This window comes from Cebus imitator, unplaced genomic scaffold (assembly GCF_001604975.1).
Source record: "Cebus imitator isolate Cc_AM_T3 unplaced genomic scaffold, Cebus_imitator-1.0 Scaffold312, whole genome shotgun sequence".
NCBI classification, from domain to species: Eukaryota; Metazoa; Chordata; class Mammalia; order Primates; family Cebidae; genus Cebus; species Cebus imitator.
Genome location: NW_016107627.1, coordinates 382,186 through 393,287, shown reverse-complemented (window position 1 = coordinate 393,287; position 11,102 = coordinate 382,186). Strand labels below are relative to the sequence as shown.

Below are 11,102 nucleotides of genomic sequence, written 5' to 3'. Positions count from 1 at the left end.
AAAGAAAAAATAAAACCCTACAACCTTAGGTGCTTTTGTTGTTGTTTTTAATTAAAAAAGGTAAAATAGTTCGCTTTGTATAGAAGTAGATACAGCTTGGAGAGCCAAGGTAATAAATGGGGAAAAGTTTGTGTTGTCTGGTACCTTTTAGGTCAGAAGCCTAAAGGGAGGCTCTAATTTATGATTCTCAGAAGACAACTGTTGTCAATAGTTCAGATAAGAACTGACCCACCACACTTGTGCAGCTGAAAGGTTTCAGTGCGTTCCCGGGGAAGGCAGGGAAAGGCCAGCTTGTACCTGCTGTCACCTGGCTCCACTCTTAGGACAGAAGAGGGTCTGGAAAATGTCTAGGCCATTCCCTTATTTCACAGAGGAGGAAACAGGTTAGTGCGTAATTGTTTTTATTATCACACATTACTAGTTTTATCTTCCAATCTGTCAGGCGCATTCAATGCTACATCCTGCAGTCCCCACCCACTGGGGAAACAATCTAATCCTGCAAGCAATTATTGAGTGCTGACGGCATGCCTCACCTCTAGGCCTGCCCATTCAACCCAGAACGGAGGTGTTTTGCTCTCTGCGCTAAATCAGTATTTTCCCCACCACCTTAAGATTACGCTTCAGGCCAGCGTTAGGCTTTCTGACGCGGTGGGGCGCAACAGGCTGGCCTCCTCCACCGCGGTGATGGCGGATATGAAACCTCTGCGTACTTGAGCGGGAGGCGCGGCAGGGATTCTCCCATCCCTGGGCTTTCAAGGCCACCGCGCTCTGCCGAGGCCGACTCGGCAGGTAAGGAACTGTCCGTCTGGAGGCAACGGGCGTGGCCTGAGCAGCTCGGCCAATCAGCGGAGCCGCCCTTCAGTCAGGCTCCCCGCCCAGGGTACCCGCCCAGTCCCCAACCACTGAGCATGCGCGGGGGGCCTGGCGCAAATCCCCGCCTGGTGCGGCCGGTTCAGGGTTAGGCTGCGCCGGGCTTCCTCAGAGAAACGAAAGGGAGCCGGGGTGGCGGGGGCCCCTTAGGGACGAGAAAGCGGGAAGGGTGTGGGGGGGAAAGGTGGCTGTCACTAGCGGCCGCCAGATCTGCGTCACGGTGGGCTCGCAGGCCGGCGCATCCCGGTGTCCCGGGCACCCAGCCTGGCAGTCCGGCGCGGAGGCGGCAGACCGGCCAAATCGGCCCCGTGTCACCCGAGCCCCTTCCAGGCCGTTGTCCTCAGGTTACAGGCGACATAACCGAGGCTCCGAAGTTTTGTCCACGTCCAAGGTGACGCAGCTGGCTGTCCCGGCGGGCCGGGGTCTGCGAGTCTCCCACGCCTGGCCCGCCATCAACGTCCCGCCGCAAGCTCAGTGTCTCCAGGGACCGAACGGTGGGGAGGCCCAGGCGCCAACACGAGGGTGCTGCGCCCCGCACCAGGTCTCGAGCAGTGGCGCTCCGTTCAGGTCCGCCCTGCCTGGGGTAACGATCGGTGCGGCATAAATAAAGGCTACTTTCCTGAGATCTCCGTCCCCGCAGTGGCCCCGGGCGCAGAAGGGGGCGTGGTGCACCGAGCCCCGATCCCGCCGGTGACATCGGGGTCCCCTAGCGCGCGGCCGGGCTTCCTGGGCAGGAAACCTGGCTCCGAGACCGCGCCTCGTCCAGCCTCGACTGTGCGCCCTCTTAGTGGTCTGCGCGGTCCTCTCCTCGGGTCTTCGGACGTGCGGCTTGGAGCAGAGGCGGCCCCGACCCCCTACCTTCCCCGCTGGGAGTCCAGCGCGGCAGGCTGTCCACGTCCATCCCGCCGCCTGCGCAGGTCCCCCCCGCCAGTCTCCCTCGCCTGGCCGCGCCGACCTGCCTAACCCGCTGTCCCGCCGCGCCCGCCCCTCCTCCGCCCTCCAGGCGCCCCGCCCCGCCCGCGCCGCGCCGGACACCCCGCCCCGAGGAGGCGGCCCGGCGAACGGTCGCCGAGGGAGGCTGGTGGCATGGGGGAGCCGCCGCCGCCACACGCACGGTCGCCCGGAGCGAGCCCGGGCGCTGGTACGATCGCGGGAGACCGCGGACGCCGAGGGGGGCGCCTCCGGGCGTGACACGGCGCAGAGGGCGCGGCTCGGGCTGCGGCTGCCGGACGCCTGGCGAGCAGCGCGGGGAGCGGGCGGCGGCGGCGGCGGCGCGGGGAGCGACGGGCGGAGCGGGCCCAGCGCCGAGGGCGCACCTGGCGGCCGCGCGGCCGGGTTGGGCCGCGGGAGCTAGGGGAGGCGGAGGCGGCAGGAGCGGGATGATGTCGCAGCCGCCGCTGCTCCCCGCCTCGGCGGAGACTCGGAAGTTCACCCGGGCGCTGAGTAAGCCGGGCACGGCGGCCGAGCTGCGGCAGAGCGTGTCTGAGGTGGTGCGCGGCTCGGTGCTCCTGGTGAGTGCGGGACGACCGCGGGCTGGGGAGGGGGCGCTCAGGCGGCTGCGGGCTGGGGCCGGGCGCCTCTTAATCGGTGGGGCTGAGGCGGAGCCGCCGACCCTGCTGGGTCCGCGGAATCAGGAGGTGGAGCGAGCGGGCGGGAGGGGGTTGGACAGGGGAGAAAAGGTCCTGGAGGGGCTGCAACTCCCAGACCCCTCCCCGCCACCCAAGATCCTCTCCCCATCGCTGCCCCCTTCCTCCTGGGAAATTTCCGCGGAATGACGTCGCCCTTTCACTCTTTTCACCCAGCTTTCTCTCAATTTACCTGCATTCTGTCAACTGGGAAATTACTCTGCCCACTCCCTCTCATCCCTCCCCCAGCCTCCCTCTCCTCGCGTGTTTTGGAGGGACACAGGGGAATTGAGGTGGAGGCTTTCTCATCCAGTCCGCGACTCAGGGTGGAGATGCCCCTGCCAACCCTTTGGGTGGGCTGAACTCCAGGAGCGAAGAGCTTCCGCATCCTCTCCTGCGCCCCTCCTCCAAGCCGGCATCCTGAAGTTTGGCCGCCTTTTAGGAAGGGTTGGGGGCCTGATGGGAACCCTCGCTAATTTAGCTTTGGTGCAAATCCTTGTGACGTTTGGGGGTTCGAAGCAAGCAAAGCGAGCAGCCCAAAATGAATCTGCACGTGGCAGAACGTCTTTTGAGAATAGGCCTCTGGATGTGAGGAAGATGAAGTTTTCAATTAACTTTTTCACAGACAGTGCTGGTCCTGCTGTATTTGGAAACGCACTACAACCCGGTTCACCTGGATGGTGCGGGAGTGGAGCGACGTTTAAGCTGGAGCGAGCTCTGCAGGGCAGCTGGAAACTTTTAGCTTCTTGCATTGCCGCCGGCATTTGTTTTCTTGAAACGGGCTTGTTTGTGGGTGGGTGTGACTTGTGGGGTTTGTTGGAACAGTGCAAGAAGATGGGCCTTGGAAATTATTGTCTGGGGTTTGTGGCGCGGTGTGTGGGGAATTGTTAGGACACAGTGCTGGGCCCCTTAACACGGGGGCAGATGGGGCAGATGCATCATTTTGGTGGCAGATCGATGCCCTTCCCGGGCAGACACAGAATTGCATGAATGACAATTGTGGAGATTGGAGATGAAGCTTCGCTGATTTCTATATTCAGTTTGCTCAGTTTGGATTTTCTTTAGATTGCTAGCCCTTCCAACTCACTCCAGATTTCTCAAACTCCAGTTTGATTCCTAGTAAACAGGGATTTAATCTTTCTATTTTAGGGAAGTCGATCAGGTAAGGAGTAGAGCAGGAGTTGGGAACAGACCAGAACCTGGCTCTCTTTTCCATAACCAACTACCTTCTGTATGGCTTCCTGCATCTTCCTGACTTTTGCCAGTGCGTGTTAAGGATAAAGCCTGCAACTTCTTTGGTATCTTTTTTGTTCTCACACGGAACTTGGTTCCTTTACTAGGGACCTGCCGTGGTCATCAGGGATTTGAGGCAGAAGAAGAGTAAACTGTACCAGTGTGCTGTGATTTCCATGGTGCAGGTACTGGTTTAATAAGCCGTTTAGGGAGAGCACAGGAGTGCAGACACAACACTGCTCATGTGCATTAGTCTGCGAATATCTGCCCTTCCCGTCGGAGGATGGCCCACTAATGGTGACCTGGTAGTGCCCATTCCCATGTGTGACTGGCTGCCAACTGTGTTAGCTCATGACACTTTAGTAGTACATCTGTTTTCCTTGGACACGTTTAAGCATGAAGAGCCAGATGCCTGGCTGTTGTCTTAACTCTTAGTCTTGTCTGTCTGTGGTCTCCTGTCTGATAAAACCTGTGATGGACCAGATAGAAATATGCAGGGAAGCAAGTGGGCCTACCCCGGCATGTGAGGGGCCCTGGCTGAATGGGAAGTGGGAAATGCATTCTGATGGTTCTGAACTGCAGAAGGAGGAAGCTGGGAGGGCTTACAGATACTAAAAATTATCCACACACCTCATCCCCTCACCTCCTGCCCAGTACTTTGCCACTGCCTACTTCCTCTAGTGGCTCCAGTGTCTTCCAGGGAGCCGCAGCAGGTGCACCTGCTGAATAAGTTCTGGCCCGGCTTTTTGTGTGAAGGCCTGAGAGGTGAGGTAAGGTAACCCTGGACTTCTCAGGAGGTGGAGCAGCAACTACGCCAGGTTCAGAATCCCATGGTCTGTGCATCTGTCCCTGGATGGGAATAACTACTCTGCTCTGTGTCTGATAACTTGGGTCAGCACTAATGCAATGCCCATGACATAAATGCTCAATAAATATTCTTAACTAGCTGACTAAGAAAGCAGTTCTGCAGATGGATTTAAAAAAAAATATTAAACTATGTATGGGTTGACTAGCTCTTCCCATGCTTCAAGTATTGATGAGTGGGTGGTCGTGAGATCAGAAACAAAATTAAATAGTTCAGTGGATGATAAAGGCTCCATTAAAAACAAACTAAAATGTAAATATAACATGGGCTTATCCATTTTACATTGTTCAATAACTTCATTTTTCATGGGTTCAGGTTTATGGACCTTTATGAATGATTTTGTATTAATTTGTTTGAAAACCTTGAAAATAAGCATACAAAAAATAGAATAGGATAATAAACCTTTATATTTCATCATCCAGATTGAATAATTATCAAGATTTTGCCAAACTTGTTTCATATGTCTCTTCTATTCTTTTTCATGTGCGATTGTGAGCCCCAGGCCTTATGTCATTTCACCTCTTTATAATTAGTATATATTTCTTAAAAACAGCATCTATTCTTACATAACTGTAATGTCATTATGATAAAATTAACAACTTGTTAGGTTGCTCTTCACATTTCTCAGATTATTTAAAAAAATCTTTGATTGTTAATTTGTTCTAATCAGGATCTAAAAAAGCTTTGCAGGCATTTCCAAATGTGGTTAGCTCTTTCATAAGCCTTAGAATTTTTTTTTTTTTTTTTAAGACAGAGTTTTGCTCTTGTTGCCCAGGCAGTTCAGTGATGTGATCTCAGCTCACTGCAACCTCCACCTCCCTGGTTCAAGTGATTCTTCCACCTTAGCCTCCCGAGTAGCTGAGTTTACAGGCGCATGCCACCACACCCAGCTACTTTTTTGTATTTTTGGTAGAGACAGGATTTCATCATGTTGGCCAGGCTAGTCTCAAACTCCTGACCTCAGGGGATCCACCGGCCTTGGCCTCCCAAAGTGCTGGGATTACAGGTGTGAGCCACCAGGCCTACCCAGAATTCTTCATAATGGAGAGGACCCTCCATGGACTTCTGGGTTTTGATCTTACAGATTTAGTAGCTTAGAGCATGGGTTGTAATCCTGGTTCTATGCCTCACCAGCTGTGCAGTCTTAGCTATATAACTTAACCTTGTTGGGGCTCAGTTTTCTCATCTGTAGACTGGAGATAATAATTATGCTTTCCTTGTACGGTTGTTGGAAGGATTAATTGAGCTATATGGGTGAACCTCTTAGACAGTGGCTGGCATGTATTCTACCAGCTACTTAAGTCTCCTTTGACTATTGCTTAATGTCTCTGAACTTCAGACTTCCTGCTCTGTTAAATAAGAGGTGTACTGGGTTTTTTCTAGAGTCCCTTATTCCACGAACAGTCTTCTATTTGAAGCTGTTTTTATTTATTTATTATTTATTTATGCGTTTAGAGACAGGTCTTAATCTGTCACCCAGGCTGGAGTGTAGCGGCATGATCATGGCTTGCTGCAGCCTTTGAACTCCTGTGTACAAGCGATCCTCCCACCTCAGCCTCCAGAGGAGCTGGGACTACAGGCATGCACCACCATGCCTGGCTAATTTTTGTATTTTTTGTAGCGATGGGGTTTTGCCCTGTTGCTCAGGCTGGTCTTGAACTGGGTTCAAGCAATCCTCCCAAACTCCTGGGATTACAGGTGCAAGCTACCATACCCAACCCTAAGCTGCTTTTATAAGAGTAGTGGAGGTACTACTAGGATCATTTCTAACTGTAGGAAAAGTAATTCGTGATTTTTGGTAATGAAGGAAGAATCCTCACAATTTCAGAATTAGCTTTCTGTAATTTAGAATAGGAAGGTGGCATGGTCAAAACATATGCAAGCTCAGAAGAAAAGCTAGAAAGAATTCCCGGAGCAGGGCTGAGTTATGATTACTTTTGGAGCTCCTGAAGGAACTTCACCTCAGGTCTTTCAGATGTATTAAAGATGGCATCATAATGGCCAAGATCTAAGAGGATGTATTAATACCACTCAAGGCCTGGAAGTGTCCTTTCTGTGAGATTCGTGTGAATATCAGGCCACACCCCTTTGCATGGGTGTGCTGGCTGTCCTGCACTGGGGTATTAATATACAAGTCATCTGGCTGCCCAGCTTCCTTACTGATCTTATCTCACTATGTTCAACTTCAAACTCTTCTTAGATGTCGAGCCATTGCTAGCGATGCCAATCCACACCCCTTTGAGCTCCAGCAGTACAAATGAAACCAAGTCAGGCCATTGCTAAATTTTGCTTGGTGTTACTGGACGACGGCAGACAGGCGTATGGGATGGTAATGTCCCTGAGTCTGCCCAAGGCTTCTCTCATGCCCCATTCATTCAGCTCAAGATTCCAGTGCTCTCAGAGGTAACATGAGACCCTGGTTACGGTGTTCTTTGAAATTCTCAAGTAAGGTAAAACCTTGTTTTTGCCTATAATTTAAAATCAGATGTCAGTAAGCTGTTAACTAAACTGGCCTGAGCTTCTCTGCACTGTTTTTCTCCACCCTCCAATGGAGTCCTAACAAACAGAAATGTCCCAAAATACAGGATGCAGGGTGGAGGCCCATCTTGGACTAGATAATCAACAGCAGGTTCCATTACTTTGGCTTTTAGTCTATTTAACTATTAGGAGTCAGGAGGACATTAGTGAGGACTTGAGTTGAACAGGGAGGGAAGGAACTGTGAAACCAATGTCCGCATTTACTGAGGCTGACTCTGGGGCAGGGCTCTCTGCTTGGTGCTAAGAACATGATGCCACATCGGAGCTTGCCTGTGCAGGGTTTATGATCTAAATAGGTGGACAGGTCAGTCACCTACACAAAGGTGACTAACAGTCCAAAGGCGTACCATGGAAAGAGTCCAACGGGTGACTCAGAGACCAGACGAAGATGAAAGCACAGAACTGGTGTATTTGGGAAAGAGTTTATGAAGAATCAAACTGGACCTGGAAGATGCAGAGATAAGGGAGACTTTTTGCTAGGAAAGAATAAGAAATTGAGCAAATGTTTAGTATGGCCAGGTAGGACCGAGGAGGAGCAGAGCCGCTTGGGCAAAGAAGGGCAAGTTTTTGGAGAAAGCGAGAGAAGTTTTGAGAAATACAGTTGCCAACTTTGGGAACAGTTTCATTGATTGGCTGAGAACACATCCTGAAATAGATTTTCCCTTTGTCTTTTTGAAACCTATTTCAGGAAAGAAGTTCAAACCGGCCATGAGCATATGCTTCTTAGAGAGACCTTCCCTAAGTGTAATCCTGAGAGTGATTAATGTGACTATTTTCTGTCAGGCAGGCCCAAGGATGGGATCGGAGGTCTGTGTAATGTGGAAGGGAAAAATCCAGTAACAGGCCTGTGTGTGTGTGTGTGTGTGTGTGTGTGGGCACTTAGGTATCATGAGAGCAGTAGTCGGATATGGTGAGTTACCATTCAGTGAATGGTGTTACAAAAAACTGTAATGTTGGAGCCCTACCTTATAGCACATACTGAAGTAAATTATAATGAAATATAATAGTTACGTGTAAAATAAAAGAAACCACATAAAACATGGACAAATAATCACGTAAAAATGGAGAGGGTTATTTATTTATGTATTTATTTTGAGATGGAGTCTCACTCTGTCACCCAGGCTGGAGTGCAGTGGTACGATCTTGGCTCACTGCAACCTCCGTCTCCCAGGCTCAAGTGATTCTCTTGCCTCAGCCTTCCAAGTAGCTGGAATTACAAGCAAGCACCACCACACCCGGCTAATTTTTGTATTTTTATAGAGACGGCGTTTCACCATGTTAGCCAGGCTAGTTTTGAACTCCTGACCTCAAGTGATTCACCCACCTTGGCCTCCCAAAATGCTGGAATTACAGGCATGAGCCACCACCCCCGACCTGGAGAGGGATTTTTAAAGTATGAAAGTATAAGAAGAAACCAGTTGGACCTGGGCTTTGAAGGTGAGCCTTGGCTTTGCCACTGATGGGCTGAGGACTTCGAGCAACGTACTTAGCCCAAGCCTTAGTTTGCTCATCTGAGAATTGGGATTGTTAGGTATTATTATCTTAGAGAATTTTTTAAAGATTAAGTAAGATAATGCATGTAAAGTGGTTAACAGTGAGTGCTTAACAAATGCAAGCTCTTATTACATTACTAAAGGAAAAGATTGTTGATCTCGACTAAATATTTCTGGAGCCAGCATTTATTGACCACCTATGATGTCCTAGAATGCATCTGAGGGCTTCACACACAGGAGGTTAAGTCACCTCAAGGTCACGGTTATAGGTCCGGCGGCTGGGTCTTGAACCTGGGCACTGTAACTTCACACCCTGAGCTCCTGGCCACTCTGCCTGTTGCCTCCCCATGTTAACACTAAACATCTGTCTCTATAAGTACCATACAGGTAAAAGTCAAACAGTAAGCTTAGAAACAATATTTGCCCTGTAGCTATTTATCTGTAGAGATACCTTGGTCATAGTGTTAAGTTAAACCTTTTGCTTGGAGGGCTACCCCATTCCACAACTCAAGGGCCCCGTTCACATGGACAGAAGCTGTGCTGTACACTATGGAATGTAGGTTTGATAAGAATGAAGTTTTAAAAGTGTACCTGTCATAAAATTGTTTTTCTAGCATAAATCTCTCATGTACATTCATTGACTGGCTATCAGCCTGACCGATTATCTGTGTTTAGTCTTTAACATAAACCAGAATGCAGAATGTTAACAGTAGTTATCTCTGGATATGGGATGATGGGAAGTTCACTTTTTTCCCCCGATTTTCTGTCCTTTCCAGAGTTCTGCAGTTGACATGTAGTACTTTTATTACTCTGTTCAAGAATGACAGTAGAAACGATTTTGAGAATGTGCTGTGATAATTGGAACCACTTACTCCTAAGAGGTAGTTCTTTTTATTCCTATTGTATATTTGAGCACCAGCAATTTTAAAAGTTGCTCAGAATTTAGCAAGTGGTAGAGAGAGAAGGGCTGGGAGTTTCTGAGACGCCAGAGGCTGTTTGTTACAGGTTCTGCCCTTGGCCATTCCCCAGCGTGAGGCTTCTTGGCTGTACTGACCCAGCTCTGGTCTTTACTTCCACACTGGCTGTTTGGTCTGCCTCTGCTTCCTCCCCGTCCACCGCTCCGATCCCCGTGACCTGCTCTCGTCCGTAGTGTGGGGCGGCCTCTCTGTGCTCACCCCATTCCACCCAGCACCTCTTCCCTTTTGGAACAGGTTTCTCCTTCGTCTCCTGCTTACTCTCTGATGTCTATTCCTTTGTCTTCACTCTTTTTGCTGCACTCACCACACAGGGGCATTCCTAAAGGCTCTGTTCACCACTGGTTTATAGAATTTAATTTCTTCCCTTTACCCTAAAGGGGGGCACCACCTCATGGCAATTTCCACAGTTTTATCTCAGTTCTGGTTCTGCCCTCTCTACCACATGCTCTGCCCCACCCTGCCCTAGACCCACTTTTCTGTTTTCCTGCCTGACTCTTCTCCTTGGCTCTCCTACCAGCTCCTTAAGTTCAGCATCTATGAAGCAAAAATTGCCACTTTTCATCCCAAGTTAGCTTGTCCTTTTAACATTCCTGTTTTAGTGGGGAATGTCATTTCATCACCAGCTTCGAATCAGTAACTCCTTCTGTGTCTCTTCTGTTTCTCTCCTCTACATTCATTATGTTCTGTCACGAATCAGTCATTATGGGCCAAGGACTCCCAGATCTCAGTGGCTTAGAACAGAAAGGTTTATTTCTTCTGCACTACCTCTCTACTGAGTGTGGGCTGGGAGCCTAGTTCCATGTTGTCCTGGGACCTGAGTTGATGGGACAGCGCCCATCTTGAATGTGGCAGGTCTGCGTGGCAAAAGCAAATCACATGGCAACACCGAACTCCAGGGACAGGGAAGTGCAATCCTTTCTAAGTGCCTGCAAGGAGGACTCATCTTCGGTGAGCAGCTGCAATTTCCACAGTTTTATCTGTGTGACCAGGATGACTGCTGTAACCTGGCATCCCCTTTCCTGTCTCCTTTCTTTCCTGGTCTGTGAGTGGTAGGGTGTATTAGTCTATTTTTGCACTGCTATAAAGATATACCTGAGATTGGGTGATTTATAAAGAAGAGAGGTTTGATTGGCTTATGGTTCTGCAGGCTGTACAGGCTTCTGCTTCTGGAGAGGCCTCAGGAAACTTACAATCATGGCGGAAGTTGGAGGGGAAACAGGCACATCTCCACATGGCTGGCAAGAAAGAGGGAGAGCAAAGAGAGAGGTGCTACACACTTTTAAACAATCAGATCTCATGAGAACTCTATCATGAGAATAGCAAGGGGGAAGTCTGCCCCCATTATTCTGTCACCTTCCATCAGGCCCCTCCTCCAACACTGGGGATTTGGGTGGGGACACAGAGCCAAACCATATCATAGCAGATAGGGTCCTTCCTATCTGATTTCCTTGCTGCCATAATTACTCCATTCTTATAGGTTCAGTTCTGAACCCTGAAGACG

The 11,102-nt window shown here is 50.0% G+C and overlaps 2 protein-coding genes across 9 annotated transcripts in view; one reads left to right on the top strand and one right to left on the bottom strand.

Moving 5' to 3' along the window:
- Positions 1-384: 384 nt before the first annotated feature.
- Positions 385-1,779, bottom strand: LOC119467627. The gene has a single exon (XM_037729609.1). The coding sequence runs from the start codon at positions 1,565-1,567 to the stop codon at positions 1,211-1,213; it is 357 nt and encodes a 118-aa protein (XP_037585537.1). The 5' UTR covers positions 1,568-1,779; the 3' UTR covers positions 385-1,210.
- A 130-nt stretch (positions 1,780-1,909) lies between these two features.
- The window catches only part of DOCK9 (dedicator of cytokinesis 9), a 296,457-nt gene continuing 287,264 nt past the window's right edge, over positions 1,910-11,102 (top strand). For 7 of the 8 annotated variants that reach the window (XM_017503545.2, XM_017503546.2, XM_017503543.2 and 4 more), the window contains exon 1: positions 1,910-2,381. In XM_017503545.2, the coding sequence (XP_017359034.1) occupies positions 2,250-2,381 (132 nt within the window). In that variant the 5' untranslated portion in view covers positions 1,910-2,249. The remainder of the gene's footprint in view (positions 2,382-11,102) is intronic. The other variant, XM_017503521.2, reaches the window with a different exon arrangement.

What these genes read in the sequence shown, in the direction of transcription:
- LOC119467627 (XM_037729609.1), bottom strand. Translation starts at nt 1,567, where the DNA reads ATGTCACCGGCGGGATCGGGGCTCGGTGCACCACGCCCCCTTCTGCGC.